Genomic DNA, 23,527 nt, shown 5'->3' with positions numbered 1-23,527 from the left:
GCAATATCCATATTACATACTGCAGAATCCAGAACACATACAGCGATATCCAGATTACATACTGCAGAACCCAGAACACATACAGCGATATCCAGAATATATATTGCAGAATCCAGAACACATACAGCAATATCCATATTACATACTGCAGAATCCAGAACACATACAGCGATATCCAGAATACATATTGCAGAATCCAGCACACATACAGCGATATCCAGAATACATATTGCAGAATCCAGAACACATACAGCGATATCCAGAATACATATTGCAGAATCCAGAACACATACAGCGATATCCAGATTACATATTGCAGAATCCAGCACACATACAGCGATATCCAGAATACATATTGCAGAATCCAGAACACATACAGCAATATCCATATTACATACTGCAGAATCCAGAACACATACAGCAATATCCAGATTACATACTGCAGAATCCAGCACACATACAGCGATATCCAGAATACATATTGCAGAATCCAGAACACATACAGCAATATCCAGATTACATGCAAAAATCAGAAACCACCCGCATAGAGTAAACGGACGTCTGCCATGGAGCTCCCATCACCATCCAGTTACTGCCCTGTAAACCCGCCACCACCATAGTAGAGGCATAACCAATTTGGAGAGGTGTATCTTTATTTTAGCTAATGTAGAGACAAACCCGTAATTTCCTCCCTGTTTTCCCAGGTGATTTTCATGCAGTTTTGTTAAACCAAATGGGATTTAGTGGATTTGAAACTGACACGTCATTAATAACACCACATAGTAAAACACAAGGTTTGGATAATAAATCCACAAAAAAAATCTTATTTTATTACATTTACCCCCAAGAAACCAAAAACAAAGACAGCACACAGCAAAAACTTCAATGGAAAGGGGCCGTTTGTGTATCTAATTATTATATATGTCCACTACATTCTCTACAACAGTGACCATTTCAGGCTGCATCTCTTGTCTGCGTTACACTGACACAACTCTAGAGAATACTTGTTGTATGATGACACAACCCAAAGTATAAAGCTTTTTATTCCCATTTAGATGACAGAGGTAACTCCTTGTTGCTGATCACTCCCCTCTGCTTTCTGGTCAGAGGAAGAGCAAGAGAAAAGTTGCTTTTGTAGGTTCTGGTAGGCGTATCGGAAATACATCATGTGACCCATCGCAACAAAGGACACTGAAAGGAGAACAAGCAAACCAAAGGCCTCCGGGTTTGGACCCAATATCACCATAATGAAATGCAGGAGGTCAAGCAGATAATTCATAGAATTCTGGACACCATTAATAATTCCTCTTTCTGATTCAATAACATTTTCTTGAATAAGTTGTGTGACGGTCAGATCGAAGGACCAGAGGCCTGAAAAACCACAATAACATATCATTAGATTAGACACAGAAGAAAGACCATGAAAGTAAAGAGGAAAATGACTGAAGTTTTGTCTAAAATAGTTCATTAAATTTTTGGTCTATTTAAAAAAAATACATCGCCGCCCCTCGCTGCCATGCTAATCGTATATGTACTAACATAAGCGATTAACATCACAATACGTTCACAGAGGCCCCCCGCGACACCAGTCAGAAGGTGTGTGTTTCTCCGGGGTCCGTCACCTCCCAGCCCTGAGCGATGATGTTTTGCTGCGAGTTCCCGGCTCCTCCTCCTCCCCCCTGCAGCCGGAAGCAGAAATAGCTGTGTTGCGGGGGAGAAGGAGCTCTGGGATCGTGGAGCGGCACTTGGACAAAGGTGAGGGTGGGAGGGCGGGTGCGGCGCTGGGCGGCGGGTGCTAAAAAAAGCCCATAGGTGGCGAAAACCTGGCGGCCGGGTCTGAGTGCATATGAAAATGCAGTAAAACCCCAGAAAACGGGGGTTTACCACACTTTCCCTTTAGTACATCCCGCGCTGTTGTTTAATACACAAAAAATGAATAAAAGCTACAATTTTATCAGCAATGGTTACAGTCATGGCTTGTCCCTCAATCTGCCCAAATAGTGTGATGCTTCTTCAAGTTACGTGGAGGCTTCAAATATATAAAACCAACTCTGAAGATGCCACCATCTATAGCACTGATCCCTCACCCTGAAAATGCCGCCCTCTATAGCACTGATCCCTCACCCTGAAGATACCGCCCTCTATAGCACTGATCCCTCACCCTGAAGATACCGCCCTCTGTACCACTGATCCCTCACCCTGAAGATGCCGCCCTCTATAGCACTGATCCCTCACCCTGAAAATGCCGCCCTCTATAGCACTGATCCCTCACCCTGAAGATGCCGCCCTCTATAGCACTGATCCCTCACCCTGAAGATGCCGCCCTCTAAAGCACTGATCCCTCACCCTGAAGATGCCGCCCTCTATAGCACTGATCCCTCACCCTGAAGATACCGCCCTCTATAGCACTGATCCCTCACCCTGAAAATGCCGCCCTCTATAGCACTGATCCCTCACCCTGAAGATGCCGCCCTCTATAGCACTGATCCCTCACTCTGAATATGTCGCCCTCTATAGCACTGATCCCTCACCCTGAAGATACCGCCCTCTACAGCACTGATCCCTCACCCTGAAGATGCCGCCCTCTACAGCACTGATCCCTCACCCTGAAGATGTCACCCTCTATAGCACTGATCCCTCACCCTGAAGATGTCACCCTCTATAGCACTGATCCCTCTCCCTGAAGATGCCACCCTCTATAGCACTGATCCCTCTCCCTGAAGACGTTGCCCTATATAGCACTGATCCCTCTCCCTGAAGATGCCGCCCTCTACAGCACTGATCCCTCACCCTGAAGATGCCGCCCTCTACAGCACTGAGCCCTCACCCTGAAGATGCCGCCCTCTATAGCACTGACCCCTCACCCTGAAGATGCCGCCCTCTATAGCACTGATCCCTCACCCTGAAAATGCCGCCCTCTACAGCACTGATCCCTCACCCTGAAGATGCCGCCCTCTGTACCACTGATCCCTCACTCTGAAGATGCCGCCCTCTATAGCACTGATCCCTCACCCTGAAGATGCCGCCCTATATAGCACTGATCCCCCACCCTGAAGATGCCGCCCTCTACAGCACTGATCCCTCACCCTGAAGATGCCGCCCTCTACAGCACTGAGCCCTCACCCTGAAGATGCCGCCCTCTATAGCACTGATCCCTCACCCTGAAGATGTCACCCTCTATAGCACTGATCCCTCACCCTGAAAATGCCGCCCTATACAGCACTGATCCCTCACCCTGAAGATGCCGCCCTCTATAGCACTGACCCCTCACCCTGAAGATGTCGCCCTCTATAGCACTGATCCCTCACCCTGAAGATGCCGCCCTCTATAGCACTGATCCCTCACCCTGAAGATGCCGCCCTCTACAGCACTGATCCCTCATCCTGAAGATGCCACCCTCTATAGCACTGATCCCTCACCCTGAAGATGCCGCCCTCTATAGCACTGATCCCTCACCCTGAAGATGCCGCCCTCTATAGCAGTGATCCCTCACCCTGAAGATGCCGCCCTCTACAGCACTGATCCCTCACCCTGAAGATGTCGCCCTCTATAGCACTGATCCCTCACCCTGAAGATGCCGCCCTCTATAGCACTGACCCCTCACCCTGAAGATGTCGCCCTCTATAGCACTGATCCCTCACCCTGAAGATGCCGCCCTCTATAGCACTGATCCCTCACCCTGAAGATGCCGCCCTCTACAGCACTGATCCCTCATCCTGAAGATGCCACCCTCTATAGCACTGATCCCTCACCCTGAAGATGCCGCCCTCTATAGCACTGATCCCTCACCCTGAAGATGCCGCCCTCTATAGCAGTGATCCCTCACCCTGAAGATGCCGCCCTCTACAGCACTGATCCCTCACCCTGAAGATGCCACCCTCTACAGCACTGATCCCTCACCCTGAAGATGACGCCCTCTATAGCACTGATCCCTCACCCTGAAGATGTCACCCTCTATAGCACTGATCCCCCACCCTGAAGATTCTGCCCTCTATAGCACTGATCCCTCACCCTGAAGATGTCGCCCTCTATAGCACTGATCCCTCACCCTGAAGATTTCGCCCTCTATAGCACTGATCCCTCACCCTGAAGATGCCGCCCTCTATAGCACTGATCCCTCACTCTGAAGATGTCACCCTCTATAGCACTGATCCCTCACCCTGAAGATGTCGCCCTCTATAGCACTGATCCCTCACCCTGAAGATTTCGCCCTCTATAGCACTGATCCCTCACCCTGAAGATGCCGCCCTCTACAGCACTGAGCCCTCACCCTGAAGATGTCACCCTCTATAGCACTGATCCCTCACCCTGAAGATGTCACCCTCTATAGCACTGATCCCTCACCCTGAAGATGTCACCCTCTATAGCACTGATCCCTCACCCTGAAAATGCCGCCCTCTATAGCACTGATCCCTCACTCTGAAGATGTCACCCTCTATAGCACTGATCCCTCACCCTGAAGATGTCACCCTCTATAGCACTGATCCCTCACCCTGAAAATGCCGCCCTCTATAGCACTGATCCCTCACTCTGAAGATGTCACCCTCTATAGCACTGACCCCTCACCCTGAAGATGTCACCCTCTATAGCACTGATCCCTCACCCTGAAAATGCCACCCTCTACAGCACTGATCCCTCACCCTGAAGATGCCACCCTCTATAGCACTGATCCCTCACCCTGAAGATGCCGCCCTCTATAGCACTGATCCCTCATCCTGAAAATGTCACCCTCTATAGCACTGATCCCTCACCCTGAAAATGCCGCCCTCTACAGCACTGATCCCTCACCCTGAAGATGTCACCCTCTACAGCACTGATCCCTCACCCTGAAGATGTCACCCTCTATAGCACTGATCCCTCACCCTGAAAATGCCGCCCTCTACAGCACTGATCCCTCACCCTGAAGATGCCGCCCTCTACAGCACTAATCCCTCACCCTGAAGATGTCGCCCTCTACAGCACTGATCCCTCACCCTGAAGATGCCGCCCTCTATAGCACTGATCCCTCACCCTGAAGATGTCGCCCTCTATAGCACTGATCCCTCTCCCTGAAGATGACGCCCTCTATAGCACTGATCCCTCACCCTGAAGATGCTGCCATCAATAGCACTGATCCCTCACCCTGAAGATGCCGCCCTCTACAGCACTGATCCCTCTCCCTGAAGATGACGCCCTCTACAGCGCTGATCCCTCTCCCTGAAGATGACGCCCTCTATAGCACTGATCCCTCTCCCTGAACATGACGCCCTCTATAGCACTGATCCCTCACCCTGAAGGTGCCGCCCTCTACAGCAATAATCCCTCGCCCTGAAGATGCTGCCCTCTACAGCACTGATCCCTCACCCTGAAGATGCCACCCTCTACAGCACTGATCCCTCACCATGAAGATGTCACCCTCTATAGCACTGATCCCTCACCCTGAAGATGTCACCCTCTATAGCACTGATCCCTCTCCCTGAAGATGTCGCCCTCTATAGCACTGATCCCTCACCCTGAAGATGCCACCCTCTATAGCACTGATCCCTCTCCCTGAAGATGCTGCCCTCTACAGCACTGATCCCTCTCCCTGAAGATGCCGCCCTCTATAGCACTGATTCCTCTACCTGAAGATGCCACCCTCTATAGCACTGATCCCTCTCCCTGAAGATGTCGCCCTCTATAGCACTGATCCCTCTCCCTGAAGATGACGCCCTCTATAGCACTGATCCCTCTCCCTGAAGATGTCACCCTCTATAGCACTGATCCCTCTCCCTGAAGATGTCACCCTCTATAGCACTGATCCCTCACCCTGAAGATGACGCCCTCTATAGCACTGATCCCTCACCCTGAAGATGTCACCCTCTATAGCACTGATCCCCCACCCTGAAGATTCTGCCCTCTATAGCACTGATCCCTCACCCTGAAGATGTCGCCCTCTATAGCACTGATCCCTCACCCTGAAGATTTCGCCCTCTATAGCACTGATCCCTCACCCTGAAGATGCCGCCCTCTATAGCACTGATCCCTCACTCTGAAGATGTCACCCTCTATAGCACTGATCCCTCACCCTGAAGATGTCGCCCTCTATAGCACTGATCCCTCACCCTGAAGATTTCGCCCTCTATAGCACTGATCCCTCACCCTGAAGATGCCGCCCTCTACAGCACTGAGCCCTCACCCTGAAGATGTCACCCTCTATAGCACTGATCCCTCACCCTGAAGATGTCACCCTCTATAGCACTGATCCCTCACCCTGAAGATGTCACCCTCTATAGCACTGATCCCTCACCCTGAAAATGCCGCCCTCTATAGCACTGATCCCTCACTCTGAAGATGTCACCCTCTATAGCACTGATCCCTCACCCTGAAGATGTCACCCTCTATAGCACTGATCCCTCACCCTGAAAATGCCGCCCTCTATAGCACTGATCCCTCACTCTGAAGATGTCACCCTCTATAGCACTGACCCCTCACCCTGAAGATGTCACCCTCTATAGCACTGATCCCTCACCCTGAAAATGCCACCCTCTACAGCACTGATCCCTCACCCTGAAGATGCCACCCTCTATAGCACTGATCCCTCACCCTGAAGATGCCGCCCTCTATAGCACTGATCCCTCATCCTGAAAATGTCACCCTCTATAGCACTGATCCCTCACCCTGAAAATGCCGCCCTCTACAGCACTGATCCCTCACCCTGAAGATGTCACCCTCTACAGCACTGATCCCTCACCCTGAAGATGTCACCCTCTATAGCACTGATCCCTCACCCTGAAAATGCCGCCCTCTACAGCACTGATCCCTCACCCTGAAGATGCCGCCCTCTACAGCACTAATCCCTCACCCTGAAGATGTCGCCCTCTACAGCACTGATCCCTCACCCTGAAGATGCCGCCCTCTATAGCACTGATCCCTCACCCTGAAGATGTCGCCCTCTATAGCACTGATCCCTCTCCCTGAAGATGACGCCCTCTATAGCACTGATCCCTCACCCTGAAGATGCTGCCATCAATAGCACTGATCCCTCACCCTGAAGATGCCGCCCTCTACAGCACTGATCCCTCTCCCTGAAGATGACGCCCTCTACAGCGCTGATCCCTCTCCCTGAAGATGACGCCCTCTATAGCACTGATCCCTCTCCCTGAACATGACGCCCTCTATAGCACTGATCCCTCACCCTGAAGGTGCCGCCCTCTACAGCAATAATCCCTCGCCCTGAAGATGCTGCCCTCTACAGCACTGATCCCTCACCCTGAAGATGCCACCCTCTACAGCACTGATCCCTCACCATGAAGATGTCACCCTCTATAGCACTGATCCCTCACCCTGAAGATGTCACCCTCTATAGCACTGATCCCTCTCCCTGAAGATGTCGCCCTCTATAGCACTGATCCCTCACCCTGAAGATGCCACCCTCTATAGCACTGATCCCTCTCCCTGAAGATGCTGCCCTCTACAGCACTGATCCCTCTCCCTGAAGATGCCGCCCTCTATAGCACTGATTCCTCTACCTGAAGATGCCACCCTCTATAGCACTGATCCCTCTCCCTGAAGATGTCGCCCTATATAGCACTGATCCCTCTCCCTGAAGATGACGCCCTCTATAGCACTGATCCCTCTCCCTGAAGATGTCACCCTCTATAGCACTGATCCCTCTCCCTGAAGATGACGCCCTCTATAGCACTGATCCCTCTCCCTGAACATGACGCCTTCTATAGCACTGATCCCTCACCCTGAATATGTCACCCTCTACAGCACTGATCCCTCACCCTGAAGATGCCGCCCTCTACAGCACTAATCCCTCACCCTGAAGATGTCGCCCTCTACAGCACTGATCCCTCACCCTGAAGATGCTGCCCTCTACAGCACTGATCCCTCACCCTGAAGATGCCGCCCTCTACAGCACTGATCCCTCTCCCTGAAGATGACGCCCTCTACAGCGCTGATACCTCTCCCTAAAGATGACGCCCTCTATAGCACTGATCCCTCTCCCTGAATATGACGCCCTCTATAGCACTGATCCCTCACCCTGAAGGTGCCGCCCTCTACAGCAATAATCCCTCGCCCAGAAGATGCCGCCCTCTACAGCACTGATCCCTCACCCTGAAGATGTCACCCTCTATAGCACTGATCCCTCTCCCTGAAGATGTCACCCTCTATAGCACTGATCTCTCTCCCTGAAGATGCCACCCTCTATAGCACTGATCCCTCTCCCTGAAGATGTCGCCCTATATAGCACTGATCCCTCTCCCTGAAGATGTCGCCCTCTATAGCACTGATCCCTCACCCTGAAGATGCCACCCTCTAAAGCACTAATCCCTCACCCTGAAGATGCCACCCTCTATAGCACTGATCCTTCACCCTGAAGATGCCACCCTCTATAGCACTGATCCCTCACCCTGAAGATACCGCCCTCTACAGCACTGATCCCTCTCCCTGAAGATGTCGCCCTCTATAGCACTGATCCCTCACCCTGAAGATGTTACTCTATATAGCACTGATCCCTCATCCTGACGATACCGCACTCTATAGCACTGATCCCTCACCATGAAGATGCCGCCCTCTATAGCACTGATCCCTCACATGCCGCCCTCTATAGCACTGATCCCTCACCCTGAAGATGCCGCCCTCTGTACCACTGATCCCTCACCCTGAAGATGCCACCCTCTATAGCACTGATCCCTCACCCTGAAGATACCGCCCTCTATAGCACTGATCCCTCTCCCTGAAGATGCCGCCTTCTAAAGCACTGATCCCTCACCCTGAAGATGCCACCTTCTATAGCACTGATCCCTCACCCTGAAAATGCCACCCTCTATAGCACTGATCCCTCACCATGAAGATACCGCCCTCTATAGCACTGATCCCTCACCCTGAAGATGCCGCCCTCTACAGCACTGATCCCTCACCCTGAAGATGTCACCCTCTATAGTACTGATCCCTCACCCTGAAGATGTCACCCTCTATAGCACTGATCCCTCTCCCTGAAGATGCAACCCTCTATAGCACTGATCCCTCTCCCTGAAGATGCCACCCTCTATAGCACTGATCCCTCTCCCTGAAGATGCCACCCTCTATAGCACTGATCCCTCTCCCTGAAGATGCCGCCCTCTATAGCACTGATCCCTCTCCCTGAAGATGTCGCCCTATATAGCACTGATCCCTCTCCCTGAAGATGTCGCCCTCTATAGCACTGATCCCTCACCCTGAAGATGCCACCCTCAATAGCACTGATCCCTCACCCTGAAGATGCCACCCTCTATAGCACTGATCCTTCACCCTGAAGATGCCACCCTCTATAGCACTGATCCCTCACCCTGAAGATACCGCCCTCTACAGCACTGATCCCTCTCCCTGAAGATGTCGCCCTCTATAGCACTGATCGCTCACCCTGAAGATGTCACACTATATAGCACTGATCCCTCACCCTGACGATGCCGCCCTCTATAGCACTGATCCCTCACCATGAAGATGCCGCCCTCTATACCACTGATCCCTCTCACTTAAGATGCCGCCCTCTATAGCACTGATCCCTCACATGCCGCCCTCTATAGCACTGATCCCTTACCCTGAAGATGCCGCCCTCTACAGCACTGATCCCTCACCCCGAAGATACCGCCCTCTATAGCACTGATACCTCACCCTGAAGATACCGCCCTCTATAGCACTGATTCCTCGCCCTGAAGATACCACCCTCTATAGCACTGATCCCTCACCCTGAAGATGCCGCCCTCTGTACCACTGATCTCTCACCCTGAAGATGCCACCCTCTATAGCACTGATCCCTCACCCTGAAGATACCACCCTCTATAGCACTGATCCCTCTCCCTGAAGATGCCGCCCTCTAAAGCACTGATCCCTCACCCTGAAGATGCCACCCTCTATAGCACTGATCCCTCACCATGAAGATGCCACCCTCTATAGCACTGATCCCTCACCCTGAAGATACCGCCCTCTATAGCACTGATCCCTCACCCTGAAGATGTCACCCTCTATAGCACTGATCCCTCACCCTGAAGATGCCGCCCTCTATAGCACTGATCCCTCACCCCGAAGATACCGCCCTCTATAGCACTGATACCTCACCCCGAAGATGCCGCCCTCTATAGCACTGATCCCTCACCCTGAAGATACCGCCCTCTATAGCACTGATCCCTCACCCTGAAGATACCGCCCTCTATAGCACTGATCCCTCACCCTGAAGATGCTGTCATCTATAGCACCGATCCCTCACCCTGAAGATACCGCCCTCTATAGCACTGGTCCCTCTTCCTGAAGATACCGCACTATATAGCACTGATCCCTCACCCTGAAGATGCCGCCCTCTATAGCACTGATCCCTCACCCTGTAGATGCCGCCCTCTGTACCACTGATCCATCACCCTGAAGATGCCACCATCTATAGCACTGATCCCATTACCTGAAGATACCGCCCTCTATAGCACTGATCCCTCTCCCTGAAGATGCCGCCCTCTATAGCACTGATCCTTCACCCTGAAGATGCCACCCTCTATAGCACTGATCCCTCTCCCTGAAGATTCTGCCCTCTATAGCACTGATCCCTCACCCTGAAGATGCCGCCCTCTATAGCACTGATCCCTCACCCTGAAGATGCCGCTCAATATAGCACTGATCCCTCACCCTGAAGATGCCACCCTCTATAGCACTGATCCCTCTCCCTGAAGATTCTGCCCTCTATAGCACTGATCCCTCACCATGAAGATGCCACCCTCTATAGCACTGATCCCCCACCCTGAAGATTTTGCCCTCTATAGCACTGATCCCTCTCCCTGAATATGACACCCTCTACAGCACTGATCCCCCACCCTGAAGATGCCGCCCTCTATAGCACTGATCCCTAACCCTGAAGATGCCGCCCTCTATAGCACTGATCCCTCACCCTGAAGATGCCACCCTCTATAGCACTGATCCCTCACCCTGAAGATTCTGCCCTCTATAGCACTGATCCCTCTCCCTGAATATGCCACCCTCTACAGCACTGATCCCCCACCCTGAAGATGCCGCCCTCTATAGCACTGATCCCTCACCCTGAAGATGCCGCCCTCTATAGCACTGATCCCTCACCCTGAAGATGCCGCCCTCTATAGCACTGATCCCCCACCCTGAAGATTCTGCCCTCTATAGCACTGATCCCTCACCCTGAAGATTCTGCCCTCTATAGCACTGATCCCCCACCCTGAAGATACCGCCCTCTATAGCACTGATCCCTCACCGTGAAGATGCCGCCCTCTATAGCACTGATCCCTCACCCTGAAGATGCCGCCCTCTGTACCACTGATCCCTCACCCTGAAGATGCCACCCTCTATAGCACTGATCCCTCACCCTGAAGATGCCGCCCTCTATAGCACTGATCCCTCACCCTGAAGATGCCGCCCTCTATAGCACTGATCCCTCACTCTGAAGATGCCGCCCTCTATAGCACTGATCCCTCACCCTGAAGATGCCACCCTCTATAGCACTGATCCCCCACCCTGAAGATTCTGCCCTCTATAGCACTGATCCCCCACCCTGAAGATGCCGCCCTCTATTGCACTGATCCCTCACCCTGAAGATGCCGCCCTCTATAGCACTGATCCCCCACCCTGAAGATTCTGCCCTCTATAGCACTGATCCCTCACACTGAAGATTCTGCCCTCTATAGCACTGATCCCTCACCCTGAAAATGCCACCCTCTATAGCACTGATCCCCCACCCTGAAGATGCCGCCCTCTATAGCACTGATCCCTCACCCTGAAGATGCCGCCCTCTATAGCACTGATCCCCCACCCTGAAGATTCTGCCCTCTATAGCACTGATCCCTCACCCTGAAGATTCTGCCCTCTATAGCACTGATCCCTCACCCTGAAGATGCCAGCCTCTATAGCACTGATCCCCCACCCTGAAGATTCTGCCCTCTATAGCACTGATCCCTCACCCTGAAGATGCCGCCCTCTGTACCACTGATCCCTCTCCCTGAATATGCCACCCTCTATAGCACTGATCCCTCACCCTGAAGATGCCGCCCTCTATAGCACTGATCCCTCACCCTGAAGATGCCGCCCTCTATAGCACTGATCCCTCACCCTGAAGATGCCGCCCTCTGTAGCACTGACCCCTCACCCTGAAGATGCCACCCTCTATAGCACTGATCCCTCACCCTGAAGATTCTGCCCTCTATAGCACTGATCCCTCACCCTGAAGATTCTGCCCTCTATAGCACTGATCCCTCACCCTGAAGATGCCACCCTCTATAGCACTGATCCCCCACCCTGAAGATTCTGCCCTCTATAGCACTGATCCCTCTCCCTGAATATGCCACCCTCTATAGCACTGATCCCTCTCCCTGAATATGCCACCCTCTATAGCACTGATCCCCCACCCTGAAGATTCTGCCCTCTATAGCACTGATCCCTCACCCTGAAGATGCCGCCCTCTGTACCACTGATCCCTCACCGTGAAGATGCCACCCTCTATAGCACTGATGCCTCACCCTGAAGATGCCGCCCTCTGTACCATTGATCCCTCACCGTGAAGATGCCACCCTCTATAGCACTGATCCCTCACCCTGAAGATGCCGCCCTCTGTACCACTGATCCCTCACTCTGAAGATGCCACCCTCTATAGCACTGATCCCTCACCCTGAAGATGCCGCCCTCTATAGCACTGATCCCTCACCCTGAAGATGCCACCCTCTGTACCACTGATCCCTCACTCTGAAGATGCCACCCTCTATACCACTGATCCCTCACTCTGAAGATGCCACCCTCTATAGCACAGATCCCTCACCCTGAAGATGCCACCCTTTATAGCACTGATCCCTCACTCTGAAGATGCCACCCTCTATAGCACTGATCCCTCACCCTGAAGATACCGCCCTCTATAGCACTGATCCCTCACTCTGAAGATGCTGCCCTCTATAGCACTGATCCCTCACCCTGAAGATGCCACCCTCTATAGCACTGATCCCTCACCCGGAAGATGCCACCCTCTGTACCACTGATCCCTCACCGTGAAGATGCCACCCTCTATAGCACTGATCCCTCACCCTGAAGATGCCGCCCTCTGTACCACTGATCCCTCACTCTGAAGATGCCACCCTCTATAGCACTGATCCCTCACCCTGAAGATGTCGCCCTCTACAGCACTGATCCCTCACTCTGAAGATGCCACCCTCTATAGCACTGATCCCTCACCCTGAAGATGCCACCCTCTATAGCACTGATCCCTCACCCTGAAGATGCCGCCCTCTATAGCACTGATCCCTCACCCTGAAGATGCCACCCTCTATAGCACTGATCCCTCACTCTGAAGATGCCACCCTCTATAGCACTGATCCCTCACCCTGAAGATGCCACCCTCTATAGCACTGATCCCTCACCCTGAAGATGCTGCCCTCTATAGCACTGATCCCTCACCCTGAAGATGCCACCCTCTATAGCACTAATCCGTCACCCTGAAGATGCCGCCCTCTGTACCACTGATCCCTCACTCTGAAGATGCCACCCTCTATAGCACTGATCCCTCACCCTGAATATGTCGCCCTCTACAGCACTGATCCCTCACCCTGAAGATGCCACCCTCTATAGCACTGATCCCTCACTCTGAAGATGTCACCCTCTATAGCACTGATCCCTCACCCTGAAGATGCCGCCCTCTATAGCACTGGTCCCTCACCCTGAAGATGCCACCCTCTATAGCACTGATCCCGCACCCTGAAGATGCCACCCTCTATAGCACTGGTCCCTCACCCTGAAGATGCCACCCTCTATAGCACTGATCCCTCACCCTGAAGATGTCACCCTCTATAGCACTGATCCCTCACCCTGAAGATGCCGCCCTCTATAGCACTGGTCCCTCACCCTGAAGATACCACCCTCTATAGCACTGATCCCTCACCCTGAAGATGCCACCCTCTATAGCACTGATCCCTCACTCTGAAGATGCCGCCCTCTATAGCACTGATCCCTCACCCTGAAGATGCCACCCTCTATAGCACTGATCCCTCACTCTGAAGATGCCACCCTCTATAGCACTGATCCCTCACCCTGAAGATGCCACCCTCTATAGCACTGATCCCTCACTCTGAAGATGCCGCCCTCTATAGCACTGATCCCTCTCCCTTATTCAAGCTTCTCGAGCCCAAACACAAACACCACAATCAACATTTAACACTAGTTAGTGGGTTATGGCATAAAAGGTCGACAATCAAAAGGTCGACAGTGTCTAGATCGACACCAAATGGCTGACATGCACAAGGTCAACATGGTCAACAGGTCGACACATTAAAAGGTCAACGTGAGTTTTTATGGGGGGTTTTGTTAAAATTTCCCTTCCGGCATGTGGATCCCCAATTAGTGTATGGTGTCACCTCGCTCTCTTCGCTCGCCCTGCTTCAGGCAGGTTACTGTTCCTAACTGTAGTGGATGGTAAGGTATGTGAAAGTAAAAAAACAAAAACCTTTTATAGACTAATGTCCACCATGTGCATGTTGACCATTCGGTATCAACAGTCAACATTTTAACTGTCGACGTATCATCCGGATACCGGTGAGATGTACAAGTCCTTTAAGTAACATGGATCACAAGTTGGCAAACATAACATGTTCTATACCTACCGGAATCTGTAGTAATGGGAGTATTGCCAAAGTAATGTTTCACCCAATTCTAACCAGTAGGGTGTATGTTAGTGTGACCAGTAGGGTGTATGTTAGTGTGACCAGTAGGGTAAATGTTAGTCTGACTAGTAGGGTGTATGTTAGTGTGACCAGTAGGGTGTATGTTAGTGTGACCAGTAGGGTAAATGTTAGTGTGACCAGTAGGGTAAATGTTAGTGTGACCAGTAGGGTGTATGTTAGTGTGACCAGTAGGGTGTATGTTAGTGTGACCAGTAGGGTGTATGTTAGTGTGACCAGTAGGGTAAATGTTAGTGTAACCAGTAGGGTGTATGTTAGTGTGACCAGTAGGGTGTATGTTAGTGTGACCAGTAGGGTGTATGTTAGTGTGACCAGTAGGGTAAATGTTAGTCTGACTAGTAGGGTGTATGTTAGTGTGACCAGTAGGGTGTATGTTAGTGTGACCAGTAGGGTAAATGTTAGTGTGACCAGTAGGGTAAATGTTAGTGTGACCAGTAGGGTGTATGTTAGTGTGACCAGTAGGGTGTATGTTAGTGCGACCAGTAGGGTGTATGTTAGTGTGACCAGTAGGGTAAATGTTAGTGTAACCAGTAGGGTGTATGTTAGTGTGACCAGTAGGGTGTATGTTAGTGTGACCAGTAGGGTAAATGTTAGTGTGACCAGTAGGGTAAATGTTAGTGTGACCAGTAGGGTGTATGTTAGTGTGACCAGTAGGGTGTATGTTAGTGTGACCAGTAGGGTGTATGTTAGTGTGACCAGTAGGGTAAATGTTAGTGTAACCAGTAGGGTGTATGTTAGTGTGACCAGTAGGGTGTATGTTAGTGTGACCAGTAGGGTGTATGTTAGTGTGACCAGTAGGGTAAATGTTAGTGTGACCAGTAGGGTGTATGTTAGTGTGACCAGTAGGGTGTATGTTACTGTGACCAGTAGGGCGTATGTTACTGTGACCAGTAGGGCGTATGTTACTGTGACCAGTAGGGTGTGTTAGTGTGAGCAGTAGGGTGTATGTTAGTGTGACCAGTAGAGTGTATGTTAGTGTGAGCAGAAGGGTGTATGTTAGTGTGACCAGTGGGGTGTATGTTAGTGTGACCAGTGGGGTGTATGTTAGTGTGACCAGTAGGGTGTATGTTGGTGTGACCAGTAGGGTAAATGTTAGTCTGACCAGTAGGGTGTATGTTAGTGTGACCAGTAGGGTAAATGTTAGTGTGACCAGTAGGGTAAATGTTAGTGTGACCAGTAGGGTGTATGTTAGTGTGACCAGTAGGGTGTATGTTAGTGTGACCAGTAGGGTGTATGTTAGTGTGACCAGTAGGGTAAATGTTAGTGTGACCAGTAGGGTGTATGTTAGTGTGACCAGTAGGGTGTATGTTAGTGTGACCAGTAGGGCGTATGTTACTGTGACCAGTAGGGCGTATGTTACTGTGACCAGTAGGGTGTGTTAGTGTGAGCAGTAGGGTGTATGTTAGTGTGACCAGTAGAGTGTATGTTAGTGTGAGCAGAAGGGTGTATGTTAGTGTGACCAGTGGGGTGTATGTTAGTGTGACCAGTGGGGTGTATGTTAGTGTGACCAGTAGGGTGTATGTTAGGGTGACCAGTAGGGTGTATGTTAGTCTGACCAGTAGGGTATATGTCAGGGTGACCGGTAGGGTATATGTCAGGGTGACCAGTAGGGTGTATGTTAGTGCGACCAGTAGGGTGTATGTTAGTGTGACCAGTAGGGTGTATGTTAGTGTGACCAGTAGGGCATATGTTTGGGTGACCAATAGGGCGTATGTTAGTGTGACCAGTAGGGCGTATGTTACTGTGACCAGTAGGGTGTATGTTACTGTGACCAGTAGTGTATATGTTAGTGTGACCAGTAGGGTGTATGTTACTGTGACCAGTAGGGTGTATGTTAGTGTGACCAGTAGGGCGTATGTTACTGTGACCAGTAGGGTGTATCTTAGTGTGACCAGTAGGGTGTATGTTAGTGTGACCAGTAGGGTGTATGTTAGTGTGACCAGTAGGGTGTATGTTAGTGTGACGGTGTATGTTAGTGTGACCAGTAGGATGTATGTTAGTGTGACCAGTAGGATGTATGTTACTGTGACCAGTAGGGTGTATGTTAGTGTGACCAGTAGGGCGTATGTTACTGTGACCAGTAGGGTGTATCTTAGTGTGACCAGTAGGGTGTATGTTAGTGTGACCAGTAGGGTGTATGTTAGTGTGACCAGTAGGGTGTATGTTAGTGTGACCAGTAGCGTGTATGTTAGTGTGACCAGTAGGGTGTATGTTAGTGTGACGGTGTATGTTAGTGTGACCAGTAGGGTGTATGTTAGTGTGACCAGTAGTGTATATGTTAGTGTGACCAGTAGGGTGTATGTTACTGTGACCAGTAGGGTGTATGTTAGTGTGACCAGTAGGGTGTATGTTAGTGTGACCAGTAGGGCGTATGTTACTGTGACCAGTAGGGAGTATCTTAGTGTGACCAGTAGGGTGTATGTTAGTGTGACCAGTAGGGTGTATGTTAGTGTGACCAGTAGGGTGTATGTTAGTGTGACCAGTAGCGTGTATGTTAGTGTGACCAGTAGGGTGTATGTTAGTGTGACGGTGTATGTTAGTGTGACCAGTAGGGTGTATGTTAGTGTGACCAGTAGGATGTATGTTAGTGTGACCAGCAGGGTGTATGTTAGTGTGACCCTTGCCTCTCATTCATCTGCTGTGTAAGCTTTTAGTACGTTCTTGTTTTAGAACCTTGTTTGTAGATGTTGTAGTGCTGGTCACGTAGTGACATGCACAGTTGAGTTGTTATTGAGCGTAAATATGCTGAATGCATGGGAAAGGTAGTTAGCCATAAGAGCACCTGGTGGCCTTTGCATGTACGTAGATAAACAACCACATGAATACGTATTGTTCATTTATACGTATAATTCAGGCAATTACGGTTAGTAAAAGTAGAGCATTAACTTATGGATGCTATAACTTTGTATATATTCGAGGGAAGCCACCAACTAGTACACTGCCAATAATATCAAAGGGTCATAGGTGAATTCATGCCACATGTATTAGTCTCACTAAGGACCATGCTGGGTGATGGCGCCCATCTCACTTGGGACCATGCTGAGTGATGGCGCCCATCTCACTTGGGACCATGCTGAGTGATGGTGCATGTCTCACTTGGGACCATGCTGAGTGATGGTGTCCATCTCACTTGGGACCATGCTGAGTGATGGTGTCCATCTCACTTGGGACAATGCTGAGTGATGGCGCATGTCTCACTCGGGACCATGCTGAGTGATGGCGACTGTCTCACTTGGGACCATGCTGAGTGATGGCGCATGTCTCACTCGGGACCATGCTGAGTGATGGCGCCTGTCTCACTTGGGACCATGCTGAGTGATGGCGCATGTCTCACTTGGGACCATGCTGAGTGATGGCGCATGTCTCACTTGGGACCATGCTAAATGATGGCGCCCATCTCACTTGGGACAATGCTGAGTGATGGTGTCCATCTCACTTGGGACAATGCTGAGTGATGGCGCCCATCTCACTTGGTACAATGCTGAGTGATGGCGCCCATCTCACTTGGGACAATGCTGAGTGATGGTGTCCATCTCACTTGGGACAATGCTGAGTGATGGCGCCCGTCTCACTTGGGACCATGCTGAGTGATGGTGCCCGTCTCACTTGGGACCATGCTGAGTGATGGTGCCCGTCTCACTTGGGACCATGCTGAGTGATGGCGCCCATCTCACTTGGGACCATGCTGAGTGAAGGTGCCCATCTCACTTGGGACCATGCTGAGTGATGGCGCATGTCTCACTTGGGACCATGCTAAGTGATGGCGCCCATCTCACTTGGGACAATGCTGAGTGATGGTGTCCATCTTACTTGGGACAATACTGAGTGATGGTGCATGTCTCACTTGGGACCATGCTAAGTGATGGCGCCCATCTCACTTGGGACAATGCTGAGTGATGGCGCCCGTCTCACTTGGGACCATGCTGAGTGATGGTGCATGTCTCACTTGGGACCATGCTGAGTGATGGTGCATGTTTCACTTAGGACCATGCTGAGTGATGGTGCATGTCTCACTTGGGACCATGCTGAGTGATGGTGCATGTCTCACTTGGGACCATGCTGAGTGATGATGCATGTCTCACTTGGGACCATGCTGAGTGATGGTGCATGTTTCACTTGGGACCATGCTGAGTGATGGTGCATGTCTCACTTGGGACCATGCTGAGTGATGATGCATGTCTCACTTGGGACCATGCTGAGTGATGATGCATGTCTCACTTAGGACCATGCTGAGTGATGGCACCCATCTCACTTGGGACCATGCTGAGTGATGGCACCAGTCTCACTTGGGACCATGCTGAGTGATGGCATTCATCTCACTTGGGACCATGCTGAGTGATGGCACCCATCTCACTTGGGACCATGCTGAGTGATGGTGCATGTCTCACTTGGGACCATGCTGAGTGATGGCGCATGTCTCACTTGGGACCATGCTGAGTGAAGGCGCATGTCTCACTTGGGACCATGCTGAGTGATGGTGCATGTCTCACTTGGGACCATGCTGAGTGATGGCACCCATCTCACTTGGGACCATGCTGAGTGATGGTGCATGTCTCACTTGGGACCATGCTGAGTGATGGTGTCCATCTCACTTGGGACCATGCTGAGTGATGGTGCATGTCTCACTTGGGACCACACTGAGTGATAGTGTCCGTCTCACTTGGGACCATGCTGAGTGATGGTGCATGTCTCAATTGGGACCATGCTAAGTTATGGTGCATGTCTCACTTGGGACAATACTGAGTGATTGCGCCTGTCTCACTTGGGACCATGCTGAGTGATGGCACATGTCTCACTTGGGACCATGCTGAGTGAAGGCGCATGTCTCACTTGGGACCATGCTAAGTGATGGTGCATGTCTCACTTGGGACCATGCTGAGTGATGGCGCCTGTCTCACTTGGGACCATGTGGTGTGATGGCGCATGTTTCACTTGAGACCATGCTGAGTGATGGCGCCTGTCTTACTTGGGACCATGCTGAGTGATGGCACATGTCTCACTTGGTACCATGCTGAGTGAAGGCGCATGTCTCACTTGGGACCATGCTGAGTGATGGCACCCAGCTCACTTGGGACCATGCTGAGTGATGGCGCCCGTCTCACTTGGGACCATGCTGGGTGATGGCGCCCATCTCACTTGGTACCATGCTGAGTGATGCCGCCTGTCTCACTTGGTACCATGCTGAGTGATGGCGCCTGTCTCACTTGGGACCATGCTGAGTGATGGCGCATGTCTCACTTGGGACCATGTTGAGTGATGGTGCATGTCTCACTTGGGACCATGCTGGGTGATGGCGCCCATCTCACTTGGTACCATGCTGAGTGATGCCGCCTGTCTCACTTGGTACCATGCTGAGTGATGGCGCCTGTCTCACTTGGGACCATGCTGAGTGATGGCGCCTGTCTCACTTGGTACCATGCTGAGTGATGGCGCATGTCTCGGGACCATGCTGAGTGATGGCGCATGTCTCACTTGGGACCATGCTGGGTGATGGCGCCCATCTCACTTGGAACCATGCTGAGTGATGGCACCAATCTCACTTGGGATCATGCTGAGTGATGGTGCATGTCTCACTTGGGACCATGCTGGGTGATGGCGCCCATCTCAATTGGGATCATGCTGAGTGATGGTGCATGTCTCACTTGGGACCATGCTGAGTGATGGTGCATGTCTCACTTGGGACCATGCTGAGTGATGGTGCATGTCTCACTTGGGACCATGCTGAGTGATGGTGCATGTCTCACTTGGGACCATGCTGAGTGATGGCGCATGTCTCACTTGGGACCATGATGAGTGATGGCGCATGTCTCACTTGGGACCATGCTGAGTGATGGCGCATGTCTCACTTGGGACCATGCTGAGTGATGGCGCATGTCTCACTTGGGACAATGCTGAGTGATGGTGCATGTCTCACTTGGGACCATGCTGAGTGATGGTGCATGTCTCACTTGGGACAATGCTGAGTGATGGTGTCCATCTCACTTGGGATCATGATGAGTGATGGCGCATGTCTCACTTGGGACCATGCTGAGTGATGGCGCCTGTCTCACTTGGGACCATGCTGAGTGATGGCGCATGTCTCACTTGGGACCATGCTGAGTGATGGCGCATGTCTCACTTGGGACCACGCTAAGTGATGGCGCCCATCTCACTTGGGACAATGCTGAGTGATGGTGTCCATCTCACTTGGGACAATGCTGAGTGATGGTGTCCATCTCACTTGGGATCATGCTGAGTGATGGTGCATGTCTCACTTGGGACCATGCTGAGTGATGACGCATGTCTCACTTGGGACCATGCTGAGTGATGGCTTCTGTCTCACTTGGGACTATGCTTAGTGATGGCGCCTGTGTCACTTGGGACCATGCTGAGTGATGATGCATGTCTCACTTGGGACCATGCTGAGTGATGGCGCCCATCTCACTTGGGACCATGCTGAGTGATGGCGCATGTCTCACTTGGGACCATGCTAAGTGATGGCGCCCGTCTCACTTGGGACAATGCTGAGTGATGGTGTCCATCTCACTTGGGATCATGCTGAGTGATGGTGCATGTCTCACTTGGGACCATGCTGAGTGATGGCGCCCGTCTCACTTGGGACCATGCTGAGTGATGGTGTATGTCTCACTTGGGACCATGCTGAGTGATGGCGCATGTCTCATTTGGGACCATGCTGAGTGATGGCGCCCATCTCACTTGGGATCATGCTGAGTGATGGTGCCCATCTCACTTAGGACCATGCTGAGTGATGGTGCATGTCTCACTTGGGACCATGCTAAGTGATGGCGCCTGTCTCACTTGGGACCATGCTGAGTGATGGTGCATGTCTCACTTGGGACCATGCTGAGTGATGGCGTCTGTCTCACTTGGGACCATGCTGAGTGATGGCACCAATCTCACTTGGGACCATGCTGAGTGATGGCGCATGTCTCACTTGGTACCATGCTGAGTGATGGCGCATGTCTCACTTGGGACCATGCTGAGTGATGGCGCATGTCTCACTTGGGACCATGCTGGGTGATGGCGCCCATCTCACTTGGAACCATGCTGAGTGATGGCACCAATCTCACTTAGGATCATGCTGAGTGATGGTGCATGTCTCACTTGGGACCATGCTGGGTGATGGCGCCCATCTCAATTGGGATCATGCTGAGTGATGGCGTCTGTCTCACTTGGGACCATGCTGAGTGATGGCACCAATCTCAATTGGGATCATGCTGAGTGATGGTGCATGTCTCACTTGGGACCATGCTGAGTGATGGTGCATGTCTCACTTGGGACCATGCTGAGTGATGGTGCATGTCTCACTTGGGACCATGCTGAGTGATGGTGCATGTCTCACTTGGGACCATGCTGAGTGATGGCACATGTCTCACTTGGGACCATGCTGAGTGATGGCGCATGTCTCACTTGGGACCATGCTGAGTGATGGCGCATGTCTCACTTGGGACCATGCTGAGTGATGGCGCATGTCTCACTTGGGACAATGCTGAGTGATGGTGCATGTCTCACTTGGGACCATGCTGAGTGATGGTGCATGTCTCACTTGGGACAATGCTGAGTGATGGTGTCCATCTCACTTGGGATCATGATGAGTGATGGCGCATGTCTCACTTGGGACCATGCTGAGTGATGGCGCCTGTCTCACTTGGGACCATGCTGAGTGATGGTGCATGTCTTACTTGGGACCATGCTGAGTGATGGCACATGTCTCACTTGGTACCATGCTGAGTGAAGGCGCATGTCTCACTTGGGACCATGCTGAGTGATGGCACCCATCTCACTTGGGACCATGCTGAGTGATGGCGCCCGTCTCACTTGGGACCATGCTGGGTGATGGCGCCCATCTCACTTGGTACCATGCTGAGTGATGCCGCCTGTCTCACTTGGTACCATGCTGAGTGATGGCGCCTGTCTCACTTGGGACCATGCTGAGTGATGGCGCATGTCTCACTTGGGACCATGTTGAGTGATGGTGCATGTCTCACTTGGGACCATGCTGGGTGATGGCGCCCATCTCACTTGGTACCATGCTGAGTGATGGCGCCTGTCTCACTTGGGACCATGCTGAGTGATGGCGCCTGTCTCACTTGGTACCATGCTGAGTGATGGCGCATGTCTCACTTGGGACCATGCTGAGTGATGGCGCATGTCTCACTTGGGACCATGCTGGGTGATGGCGCCCATCTCACTTGGAACCATGCTGAGTGATGGCACCAATCTCACTTGGGATCATGCTGAGTGATGGTGCATGTCTCACTTGGGACCATGCTGGGTGATGGCGCCCATCTCAATTGGGATCATGCTGAGTGATGGTGCATGTCTCACTTGGGACCATGCTGAGTGATGGTGCATGTCTCACTTGGGACCATGCTGAGTGATGGTGCATGTCTCACTTGGGACCATGCTGAGTGATGGTGCATGTCTCACTTGGGACCATGCTGAGTGATGGCGCATGTCTCACTTGGGACCATGATGAGTGATGGCGCATGTCTCACTTGGGACCATGCTGAGTGATGGCGCATGTCTCACTTGGGACCATGCTGAGTGATGGTGCATGTCTCACTTGGGACAATGCTGAGTGATGGTGCATGTCTCACTTGGGACCATGCTGAGTGATGGTGCATGTCTCACTTGGGACAATGCTGAGTGATGGTGTCCATCTCACTTGGGACAATGCTGAGTGATGGTGTCCATCTCACTTGGGACAATGCTGAGTGATGGTGTCCATCTCACTTGGGATCATGCTGAGTGATGGTGCATGTCTCACTTGGGACCATGCTGAGTGATGGCGCCTGTCTCACTTGGGACCATGCTGAGTGATGACGCATGTCTCACTTGGGACCATGCTGAGT

General features: G+C 51.7%; 1 protein-coding gene across 2 annotated transcripts in view; it reads right to left on the bottom strand.

Annotated features, from left to right (window-relative positions):
* Positions 1 to 808: 808 nt before the first annotated feature.
* Positions 809 to 23,527, bottom strand: part of SLC40A1 (solute carrier family 40 member 1) — a 409,668-nt gene continuing 386,949 nt past the window's right edge. For both annotated transcript variants that reach the window (XM_063948677.1, XM_063948678.1), the window contains one exon: positions 809 to 1,371. In XM_063948677.1, the coding sequence (XP_063804747.1) occupies positions 1,052 to 1,371 (320 nt within the window). In that variant the 3' untranslated portion in view covers positions 809 to 1,051. The remainder of the gene's footprint in view (positions 1,372 to 23,527) is intronic.

This window comes from Pseudophryne corroboree (genome assembly GCF_028390025.1).
Source record: "Pseudophryne corroboree isolate aPseCor3 chromosome 1 unlocalized genomic scaffold, aPseCor3.hap2 SUPER_1_unloc_3, whole genome shotgun sequence".
Taxonomy (NCBI): domain Eukaryota; kingdom Metazoa; phylum Chordata; class Amphibia; order Anura; family Myobatrachidae; genus Pseudophryne; species Pseudophryne corroboree.
Note: the sequence above shows the minus strand (reverse complement) of the source record. Positions and strands in the feature narration are given on the sequence as shown.